Below are 12,500 nucleotides of genomic sequence, written 5' to 3'. Positions count from 1 at the left end.
CCTTTATCTTAATTTCATTATTGCCAAATACCAGTCATAATTTTTTTACTTGTTTTAATTTAATTTGTTAGGAAAGACTTCTTTTATTGGTGTGTTAGCCAATTTAAAGGCTAAGCTGTTGTACCTAAGCCTATTTAGTGTGCTAAAATGTTACAATGTTACACAGGAGTTATTTTATTTCTTTATTCCAACTTCCAAGTGGCCTATAGCTTACGTTTGTTACGAATAAATTATGTTAAAACATGTTAAAACACATAAATGACTCGTTCTTAAAAAAAGCTAAAGAGCTGTGTTCATGTGCACATTTCAATAATGCTGGGCTATAAACGGGTTCGGGCTTTTAAAAAGCTGTCAATCAAAATGTACCTGTCAGGCTCGAGCCAAATTCTGTTTTACAGCTTTACCCCTGATGTGCAGCTTAAGAGAGTTTGTGGCTGTACACAAAGTGCCCCCTTTGTTCAAAACGTGTATCGCAATTCATTCAACAATTGTTTCGGTTTGAATAGTCACATATTTGAATCGATTTTTAACCAACTCACAGTAAATCAGTACATCCCTAACAACTAGTCCTTTAGCAGTCACCTCAACAGAAACCCCGTCTCTGCTTTCATGTCATTGGAAAACGAAAGACACACTGACATAGTGCTTTTTCCACTAAGAGTTGACTTTCACAGCATGTAAAAACACGTTCACGACCATTAGTAAACAATTCAAAAGATGTGTCTCTCAATGCAAAAAGTGGGTTCAGTGTGATCAGGGTCTAAAGCCTGGTTTATACTTCTACGTCAAGTGACCGGCGTAACCCATGGCGCATGCAATGCGCGTAGCTGTGCATTTATATTTCTGCGCGCTGTCTCTGTGGGTCTGCATTAACACTTCCGAAACGCTAGTTGGCAGTGAGGTGTAAATGTTCCTCGGTGTCGAGTTCTTCTCTGCTGTTTTGCTTTTCCTGAACACTTCCGGGATATACAAGTGGCTCAAACTCGCTCATTTTGAGGCAGAAAAAGGCAGTCGTGCAACAATTTTAACTATGTGGTGAACACAAAACAAAACTTTCCATCCGGAGCTCCTTCACGGGACTCCACACTTGTAAACAATCGCTCCATCAGGCTCGCACGATTCACGCGGCTCTCGGTCCCGCCCAGACTCGTCAGCGCTACCAAGCAGACCAATCACAGAGCTTGCGATACGCGTTGTTGCGACGTGTAGTTAAATTTTTTGAGAGGTGCACGTCAGCGACGCCGATGACCACGGCGACGGGCTATGCGTCAGCGCCATAGCATACGCTGGCGTTTGACGCAGAAGTATAAATCAGCCTTTAGTGTGCTTGCTTATATGCAAATGAGCTGCTACTCCCCACCTAATTTCCAGAAGAGGGTGGAGCCTTTGCAGCTTTGTCAGTTCAATCTCTCAAAATGTGGTTTTCATTGCACAAAGCAAGCACATGGAAAGCAAAGCAACTGAAAGCAAACTGAACAAGTACAAAGCAGAGTTCTCTTTCCTACCAATGGTCAAACACATATTCACAAAATGCTGGTTTTGACAGGGAATAAAAAGTTGGGAAAGAACCATCTTTGACTTGTTGTTTGTAACTTTTATAACAAAAAAATGCAAACTTGCCAGAGTTGAAAATGACAACCTCGGTTTAGTCAACTTATGGACTGTCATGCATTTGCGCTCAGACGATGCGACTAAATGTTTATATATTTATATTGCGGCCTTTTTTATTAATAATGGGCTGAAATACGACTAAAAAAACTAATTTAGTTTTTTAAAAAAAAAGTGTTTTCTCTTACCTGTCAGCATGAGCAACCCGCCCACAGACAGCAGGATGATCCCGACCAGTGAAATGACACTCCTGAACAACACCTCAAACTGCTGCGCGTTCAGTTTGCTCCGCAGGTAATCGACAAAAGCGTGAATCTGGCACAGACCAAACACTCCAAAAGCAGCCATGTGTTCAGAGGACTGGACGGGCTGCAGGAAGAGACGAGGAATGGTTTATTTGAATGTTCATAATATGAGCAAGTACTTTTATTTGATAGCTGATGATCAATTATTAAAGACCTGGAATCCAACAAAAGAGATCTGCATGGAGAGGATGGTGCCCAGGCAGTAGACTGTGCAGTAGGCCACATAGATGCGATGAGAGAACCGGCCGGTGAGCATCAACACCAGCACGTGCAGAGGAATGAGGTTAATCAGAAACACGTAACCACCCCAGGAGGACACCTAACATCAGCACACAAAGTGACGGTTATTGTGTTCAATGCATTTATACAGTATTTGCACAAAAATAATCTCAATTTAAAAGCAACATTGCACAGCTCACCATGTAAAAATATGCCAATGCACACATGGATGACCAATAAATGGAGCCCGACTTCACTGCCTTGATCCACATGTAGTACGTCAACAGCATGCAGAAAATGGCAATTCCTTAATATGACAAAATAAATTTATTTGCTTGTATTAAAATTTACATTTATATACATTTTTATTCATGATATACATTTACAGAGTTTTTCCTTGTAAATGTAAAAAAAAAAAACACCATTAATGATGTACAATCCCAAATGTCTTTTTAAAATAAAAATCTTACTAATCCCAAACCTTAGAATAGTGGTGTATATATGGTGTATATATTAACGTCCCAGACACTACCCTCACCACCCGTGCCCTCAGTTATATCCGTGTCTAGGGCTGCAGAATAGAGAGGGTGGCTTCCCCAATACTACCCTCACCACCCGCTCCCTCAGTTATATCCGCGTCTAATGCAGTAGAATAGAGAGGGTGGCGTCCCCGACACTACCCTTAGTTATATCCGCGTCTAGTGCAGTAGAATAGAGAGGGTGGCATCCCCCATACCACCCTCACCACCCTTGCCCTTAGTTATATCCGCATCTAGTGCAGTAGAATAGAGAGGGCGGCCTCGACACTACCCTCACCACCTGTGCCCTCAGTTATATCTGTGTCTAGTGCAGTAGAATAGAGAGGGTGGCGTCCCCGAAACTACCCTCATCACCCTCAGTTATATCCGCATCTAGGGCGCTAGAACAGAGAGGGTGGCTTCCCCAATACTACCCTCACCACCCGCTCCCTTAGTTAAATCTGTGTCTAGTGCGGTAGAATAGAGAGCGGCATCCCCGACACTACCCTACCCGTACACTACCCTACGACACTACACTATGTGTTTAGCGTCTTTCCTTATCGCAAACACAACAGCAAATCTGCTAATGTTTGCGATGCTTTGGCTTTTTTGGGGTTTATTATTGTGATCTCCCGATTGCAACAGAGACATACTGGAAAATGTCTGTAGATTGATGACATTTCATGCTGTTCAGCCTAATAATCTTAAAATGTGAGCAAAATCACTTGTTTTGTCATAACTTCAGACATTACACTAGAGAATCATTCAAACACTAGCTCTAAAGTGACGTTGGCGAGTTAGTAATGGTTTCTGCTGTTCTGATGTCAGCTGCAGATGTGAAGGAATGGCGGAACAAAGTAGTTCCTCAAACAAAAGGATTTAGAATCTTCCTGTTTGATTTTCTTTTTTCATACACACGATTATGCTGTCGAACTGTTGTATTGTAGCAGTGCGATATGGCTGTATATCAGCACTGGTGGGACACTAAGGCACTCCGTCTGCAGCCTCAGGCCAGCGCATGCCTCCCACCAGTGCCGATATACTGTCATATCGCACTGCTACTCATGTGCTATTGCTCATTTATATTTAATATGTGAAACGTTTATTATAAAACTTTTTCTAAAAGCTTTAAGCACAACAATACTAGCCTCATAGAGGCCTTTTAAAAGCATCAGAAATATGGTAAACATTTACCTTATCGACCAGTTTGGAAAACTGAACATACACTTCTGGAACAAGACTGTACCTTCATTATCATAAGAGCCTGCCACAGAACGGGAGATGTATCCAGGCACGACTGCGATCATAGCGGCAGCCAGAAGCCCAGCGCCTGCATCCTGAAACATACAGTCTTAGTTAGTGGCGTTATCTAAATGAACAAAAAGAAAGCAAGACTGATAAGTTTTCTCTCACCTTCAGCTCTTTGGTGAAGTGGTAAGTGACGATAGCGGTGAAGGAGGAGAAGAGAGGAGCGAGGAACACACAGACATTACGGATGTCAATGGTGATGTGGAAGAAGTGCAGCACGTGATATAGAGCTGCTGATGTGATCATCAACCCTGTAAAACAAACAAAACAGCTAATCCAGATTGTGATGTGTAATTTAAAGGCATTAGACAGACAATGGCAAGTTTTCTGGGATGTTTACCAGTCCATGCCTTTAAAGCTCCTAAAAAATTTGTTTTGGGATGATTTTTCAGTATTGTAAAGTGTCTATATAACATTTATAAAATATCTTAATGAAGAGGAAACTGAAGATAATACATAGTTAAAGTTTTATGTTTTTTAATACGTCATTTAAACTTAAAAGTATAATCTTTCTATTCCTACAGTTTTTAGGTGACCAAACTTTTATTTTAATGAATGTTTAATAAATCATGCACCAAAATATATTGTCTATATATTCACCAAGATATAAAGATATCTCATTTACAATGTGCACGGTGTGCTTTTGCATATTGATATTTTTTCAGAAGATTTTTTTGTAATATTATTAAATTAAATTATATTATTGAAATTTAGTAAAAAAAAAAAAAAAAAAAAAAAAGTACATTTTATTGCAACAACTGTTACCCATGTGTTATTTACTATCTACAAGTTAATTAGCATGAACATTTATAAAAGATATCAGCACTGCATTGGGCATCAAAAAAATAGCCATTTTAGTTGACCACTAGTTTCTGAGTATAACTGAGTAACTGAGATTTAATGAATACTAATGGTGTGTTTAAAGTTTGAGCAATAATAAAGTATGTGATGTAACTTATACTTAAAGTTCCATGCCAAACATCCCGTTAAGCATCCCATCCACTTTTCTATCTCATGTTCGATTGCTTAATGAGGCCCAATAGCTCAGCTGCAGATTAAAACGCAACCTTATGTTGATATGAATTCGATAAATTACTGTACCAGGATAGATGGTGCCTCCAATAATCCTCCCAAGTGGATACCAAGCCCGATCATCGAACCAGTTATGGAATTTGTAAAATCCCTCTTCTGCCAGGAAGCGAGTGGTCCGGTAATTGAAATACCTGTAAATAATTTAAAATAAATAAATAAATGATAATAATAATAAACAATTAGATATATGACACAGGCTTCTCGCGAAAGACGATGTACAAGAGGTATCATAGCAGGAAAAAATATATATCTCAGCTTTTATTTAGATTTGAACAAAAAACTTTAGAATTTGCTAGAGGTTTGAATAATTTCAGGCTTGACTTTTAGTAACACCACCCTCCCCCATTTATTTGTATGCATTTTTTTTTTATTTAATAATTAACCATTATCACTAATTAATAACCATTTATTTTTAATATGCACATAGATGCATATTTTATCATTGCAAAAAATTTAACCGTGATTAATGGCATCCAAAAATAAAGACTGTTTTGACATGATATAGGTTTGCGTGGTGTATATTTATCATCGACATCTAAATACACACATGCATGCATGCATAATATTTGAAAAAATGTTTTTCTATATTTACATATAAAATATATCCGATACAAAATTTAAATCTTTATTTAACAAAATTGTTTTGTTTAGTTTTATTTCCATGTGCGTGTATCACATATACATAATAAATATGTTAAACGCATAGGGCTGGGCGATATGTAAGGCCAGACAGAATCTGCAGACATTTTTTGCTTTTTCTGCTGAGAATTTAGTAAAAATAATCTGCAAAATTATGCAGAATGATTTTGGTAAAATAAAATATATGAAAATGTAAAAAAAAAAAATACATTTTTAACTTTAATGTTTACAATGCAAATCCAATTAGATCCAAGTTTCTCATAAGTCTCTCATATTATACATTAAAAGACAGAAAATATTACTTTACAAACCGTATTGTACACAAATGTCATTAACATTTTAATATATTACTATACATAATAACATTAGTTCAAATTAAAGTAAATATAAAAATTTTATAAATATAAATTTACACACATTTACTCAAGTAAATTGAGGCTTAATAATGGGATAAAAATCTGTGGATTTCTCTGCGCGCAGATTCCGTGTGGGCCTAGCCATATAACAAAAATGCAAACTCGATAATTTTTCAATATTGAACAATAATGATGAATTTTTATATAAGTTGTTAAAGCTTCCAGCTTTAAAAGTTATTATCCCAACGACTGATGCAACAAAAATGAGAGGGTTCATTAACCTCTTAAGGCCCAAGGTGTTTTTTTACATGCATTTTTTATTTCTCTTTGCTATTTGGGCTTATTGGAACCTAATTACAATAAAACCTAAGTATCATCTTTTAATATGATTTACTTTTAGAGAAAAATGATGTCCATGTATGTGGACTTGTGGTCCGAATTTACATAAAAAAACTTTTTGCTGAATGTTTTTAATGCATATATATATATAAAAAAAAATTCAACATGCTTTGACTATCAGAGAGTAAAAAACAACATTTTCTTACAGTTAAAAATAGTGTTTGGGACATTTCATATGCTGCAAAACAGTTGCAGGATGACACTGTATGTCTGTAACAATATATAAAACATTCAAAGTATTTTAAATAGAGACTTAAGAGCTAAAATGTGCTGTCCACGTATGTGGAGAATCAAGCCCTAGGAGGTTAAATTACAATTTAAAAATATTGTTTATTAGCAAAAAAAGATTACACGTTAGGCCTTAAATTAAAACAAAAAGTAAAAGACCTTTAAAATGACTAACCAAGCATTACGAGGTAAATTAAATGTGCAAAACGTAAACAATAAAAACATACAGTACAACTTCCAGCAAGTCCACACAAATTGGAAAACTTTCAGTGGTTTCTTTGGGTGATGCTTTTTTGGGTGATGTGATAGGTTGGTTGTGTTTCCAGACTTTTCACAAACCACTGAGATACTTTACAGATTATTTTAATTTGCTCCTTGTCACACTTCAGATAGCCAAACCACTTCCACATAACAGACTTTGTGCTGCCTTTTTTGTCAACAATTTCATCATCTTTGGGCAATAACTCAAGGTTAGTTTACTTTAGTCACTGCTTCCACTTATTATTTCTTTATTTTTGTCATCGTTTGTTAGCAATGTGCTGTAGGAAATGGTCTTTTTACTTCATGCTGATTGGTTGTTTTTGTCGCATAATGCTGCGGTGTGATTAGCTCTAAGATCAATAACGAGTAAAAATGTCCAGAGATTTGTGATATCTGTGATATCTGGGAGGGGCTTTTGAACTAAAAATGAAGATATTGAAGAAGCTTTGGAAGTCTGAAGTTGTGGAACATAAATTGGTGCTTGATTAGAATTTTTTTTATTATTATTTTTATTATTATTATTTTTAAATAATTTTTTATAAGAATTTATTAATTACATTTTTTTTTCCCTAAGCCTGTCTGAAGTAAGTTTTGGGTATTGGGGTTTAAATTATTGTAAAATCTTGAAAAAAAAGAAAACAAACTCAAAGACATGTTAATACAAAAACAAAAAAAGTCCAGAACTTTTCATTGTTATCGAAGTAAATTATTGCATTTTGATATGATTATCATTTATAGGCCAGCCTTAAATACAGACACACACACGTTATGTCAAAAACTTTTATTAAATGCGATTAGTCTTTGCCCAGCACTAGGTTTTCATTTCCTTTAATTGTTTATGTCAATGTTCTGTATTAGAAGTTAATCTATATTATCTGCAAATAAGACAATCAATAAAAGATCTAATCATTAAAAAAACAACACTTAAACAGAAGTTTGGATACTAGTGCACCAAACCGTGGACTCTAAAGCGGTACTCACGGATCAAACTCGTGGATGACGCTCTCGAACCGAAGCACAGAAAACAGTCTGGTGGAGAAGGCTGAAATTGGCAAGACAGAAGAGAATTAGAGGAATGCTGATGTTCGGGACGTCAGATGAAGAGGTAAGCATCCACTCACACAGGACGGCTGCCATAGACAGGATGAGCAGCTTCAGCAGGGTGTCCTGTTTCTCATAGGACAGACGCAGGAAGCCCAGCTTGGTCATCTTTACACACGGGAGGCAGGACTAACTCTTGACACCTGACAAAACAGACAACAGCGGTTTAACATACAATTTCACATCAGGGGGAAGAAACAACTAAACTAAAAACAGAGCTCACATAGCAAGGCATGCATAATCATTAAACGAATTTTGGAGGATTTGAACATTAATAAGTGTTCTTAAGCAATTCATAACGTATTACTAATGTTTGAAATCAATTTAACATCATATATGAGTTGTAGAAGAAAATATATTTGAGGAATAGGCGTATTTAAATTCTCCTATCTCCAAAAAATGGCAAATCTCAGTAAATTCAGGAAGTCCGTTTGTGCACAATTTCCATTTAAATGCCAACTAATTAACACCACAAACTTAATAATAAATTAACCAACCCAAAAGTCATTAATATGCACAATAACACTTTGTAATCCGTTTAAACTTTTCCTGATAATCAACTATTGGTGTTTGCATTAGCTCCTTAGCTGCTAGCTAACATCACCCCTTTCACGTCTTCGCGAGCTATTTTAATATACGCAAATGCGCTGTTAAATGCACACGAGTAAATAAAATAACAATATTACCCTAGATATGTGATAAATAAGTTTATAATTTCTAGTTGTGCAAAATTACCAGTCTTATTCATCGGCGGTTCACTCACTCCAGCCCTTCCACACTTTCACACACAACCCTCTCTGCGTTTAAACCCCGCCCATCCACGTAGAGAGATCGCTAATTGGCTCGACGTCACGATTGCTGAAGAATGGCTTTCGCTGATTGGTCTTTGAGATGTCACTCAAGCGTGTCGAGACCAGTTCCGCATGGCGCTCCAGATGTGACGTGTCCTAATGGGAGAAAGACAGTCAGCACAGTGGAGTCCACGCAACAGTCAACTTCCAAACTTGAGCTATCACATTTCATAACAATTATTATTATTTTGAATTACATTATATTTTACTTGCGTGCTGATAATGAGTGAAAACGTTTCTAAAGCAAACCGTTTATTCGGGATAGCTGTTTTTGTTGCCTTTTAACAAAAAGGGAAAAGTAGTCTGATAGTAGTTTACCTCATAAACATAATATTGCAATTAAATATAATACAATTATGGCATTTATTTCTCTCCTGTACTTACTATTCTATTATATAATGCTGGATGCTAGTATGCTTGCTTCTGATTGGCAGATGAACCTTATAAGTTGTGCAATTCAAGTATAGATCCAGGCAAGTGTTGATGTAGTTCCAAATTCATTCATTCATTGATTTTCTTTTCAGCTTAGTCCCTTTAATAATCTGGGGTCGCTACAGCGGAATGAACCACCAACTTATACAGCATCTGTTTTTTTACGCAGCCGATGCCCTTCCAACTGCAACCCATCACTGGGAAACATCCATACACTCACATTCACACACATACACTACGGACAGTTTTAGCTTAACTAATTCACCTGTACCGCATGTCTGTGGATTTGTGGGGGAAACTGGAGCAACCCGAGGAAACCCACGCTAACACCGGGATAACATGCAAACTCCACACAGAAATGCTAACTGAGACAGCCGGGGCTCGAACCAACGACCTTCTTGCTGTGAGGCGACATCGCTACCCACTCCACCACCGCGTCGTTGTTTTGACAACATCTGATAGAAAAATTATAAAATAGCTTTAGGATTATTATTATAGGCTTCTTGCCATTGGCCGAGGCCCCCTATTTCCCTGGGGCCTAAAGACAGTGAATGCGTGCTTGCGGATGCGCAAAGAACTTTTGTTCTCGCAGAGAGGGAAACATTATCAACCGGCCGCAATTGCATTAAAGCGGAGCCTTGGGGAATGTCGCATTACGCAACGTACGTGCAGGTGAATTGAACATTAATACATAAATGGCCATATTTCCTCAGACGTGACGCTTCCAGCCAATCACGAGCGGAAGATGCTTCAGGATTCCCGCTGCTATCGAAATATTGGACAAATTTGGTGTATATGCTCCTGTCAGAAACGACAGAGAGAGTCTTTAAAGCCAGATTTCGTCCATATTGGAAAAATAGAAAGAGCTTGCGCAGGAAAACCTAGCCGAGTAATGACACCTCGAAATCTGTTAGTATCGACCAGCCGGACATTTCCAACGTGTCTGGAGAGATGAATGCGGTATCAGGTCGTGTTTGTAAGGAAAATGAGGGAACATTATGCTAGCGCTGTGTCGAGGACAATCTGGGTACATTGTGCTTCTGCGGTATAAAGCTCAGCAGGGGCTCTTAAGGAGTCGTGATCTTGTGCTTTTAATAATAACTTTTGGCTCCTGACCAGCAGATGCAAAACTGTGCCGCGTAATTTTCGCGCCCTTATTGTGTCGAGGTCTGCAATGTGTACGTAGCCTACTTATTACCGTCGCCTAAATGCTTTCTAAATTAGTTCCTGTCAAAATTAGAGCCCATCTGTCAAACATTCGAGTATCTGAGGGGGTGTCCAGTGAGGTAGTTGTGATTTTTAACAGATATCACAAAAGACTTTGGAGTGGCCTAGTCAAAGCCCTGATCTGAATCCAATTGAGATACATTACCTTTAAAAGGCAGTTCATGCTCGAAAACAGTCCAATGTGGCTGAATTACAACAATTCTGCAAAGATGAGTGGGCCAAAATCCCTCCACAACGCTGTAACAGACTCATTGCAATTATTGAAAACATTTGATTGCAGTTGCAAACCAGTAGTTATGTTTAGGGGCAAATAATTTTTCACACAGGGCTATGTAGTTCTGCATTTTGTTTTCCCTTAATATTAAAAGCCTTCACTTTAAAACAGCATTATGTGTCTACTAGTGTTATCTTTCACTAATATTTAAATTAGCTTGATGACATTAAACTGTGACAAACAAGCAAAAAAACTTTGGAGTGGCCTAGTCAAAGCCCTGACCTGAATCCAATTGAGATGCTTTACCTTAAAAAGGCTGTTCATACTTAAAAACCCTCCAATATGGTTGAAGTACAACAATTCTGCAAAGAAGAGTCGGCCAAAACTCCTCCACAGAAATGTAACAGACTCGTTGCAGTTATCGAAAACACTTGATTGCAGTTGCTAAACAGTTGTTAGCTTTAGGGGCAAATAATTTCACACAGGGCTATGTAGTTCTGCATTTTGTTTTCCCTTAATAATAAAAACCTTCATTTTAAAACAGCATGATGTGTTTACTTGTGTTATCTTTGACTAATATTTATATTAGTTTGATGAAATTAAACTCTGACAAACATGCAAAAAGACTATGGAGTGGCCTAGTCAAAGTCCTAACCTGAATCCAATTGAGATACATTACCTTAAAAAGGCAGTTAATGCTCGAAAACCCTACAATATGGCTGAAGTACAACAATTCTGCAAGGATAAGTCGGCCAAAATTCCTCCAAAAAGCTGTAACAGACTCATTGCAGTTATTAAAAACACTTGATTGCAGTTGCTAAACAGTTATTAGCTTTAGGGGCAAATAATTTCACACAGGGCTATGTAGTTCTGCATTTTGTTTTCCCTTAATAATAAAAACCTTCATTTTAAAACGGCATGATGTGTTTACTAGTGTTATCTTTGACTAATATTTATATTAGCCTGATGACATTAAAATGTGACAAACAAGCAAAAATACTTTGGAGTGGCCTAGTCCAAGCCCTGACCTGAATCCAATTGAGATGCATTACCTTAAAAAGGCAGTTAATGCTCGAAAACCCTTTAATGTGGCTGAATTACAACAATTCTGCAAGGATGAGTCGGCCAAAATTCCTCCACAGCACTGTAACAGACTCATTGCAGTTATCGAAAACACTTAATCTACTAATATTTAAATAATTTTGATGGCATTAAACTGTGACAAACATGCAAAAAAAAAAAACTTTGGACTGGCCTAGTCAAAGCCCTGATCTGAATCCAATTGAGATACATTACCTTAAAAAGAAAGTTCATGCTTGAAAACCCTTTATTGTGGTTGAATTACAACAATTCTGCAAGGATGAGTCGGCCAAAATTCCTCCACAGCACTGTAATAGACTCTTTGCAGTTATCGAAAACACTTAATCGACTAATATTTAAATTATTTTCATGGCATTAAACTGTGACAAACATGCAAAAAAATAAAAAATAAATCTGTAAGGGGGCAAACACTTATTCACACCACTGTATTTATGCACACAAGTAAAATGCTAACATAGAATAAAACGCTCAATACTGTATACAGACCAAATTTATTGAAATAATGTAATACTTTTACAAAATGTCACTCACAAATATCCGTTTGTAGGTGTAACACTATGGACTGCCGTCGATAATTACAACCTATTTGTTTTTAAAAACACACACCACCCACCCACATTAGATACAATGACATCGAAACG

The 12,500-nt window shown here is 37.2% G+C and overlaps 1 protein-coding gene across 1 annotated transcript in view; it reads right to left on the bottom strand.

Moving 5' to 3' along the window:
• stt3a (STT3 oligosaccharyltransferase complex catalytic subunit A) overlaps positions 1–8,842 on the bottom strand; it is a 23,263-nt gene extending 14,421 nt beyond the window's left edge. The window contains 9 exon segments of the mRNA NM_201458.2: positions 1,797–1,977; positions 2,068–2,232; positions 2,333–2,439; positions 3,897–3,987; positions 4,064–4,209; positions 5,060–5,181; positions 7,915–7,975; positions 8,055–8,177; positions 8,770–8,842. Coding sequence (NP_958866.1) covers positions 1,797–1,977; positions 2,068–2,232; positions 2,333–2,439; positions 3,897–3,987; positions 4,064–4,209; positions 5,060–5,181; positions 7,915–7,975; positions 8,055–8,142 — 961 coding nt within the window. The 5' untranslated portion in view covers positions 8,143–8,177; positions 8,770–8,842.
• Between the last annotated feature and the right edge of the window lie 3,658 nt (positions 8,843–12,500).

This window comes from Danio rerio, chromosome 10 (genome assembly GCF_049306965.1).
Source record: "Danio rerio strain Tuebingen ecotype United States chromosome 10, GRCz12tu, whole genome shotgun sequence".
Lineage (NCBI taxonomy): Eukaryota > Metazoa > Chordata > Actinopteri > Cypriniformes > Danionidae > Danio > Danio rerio.
This window is presented reverse-complemented; position numbering and strand designations above follow the sequence as displayed.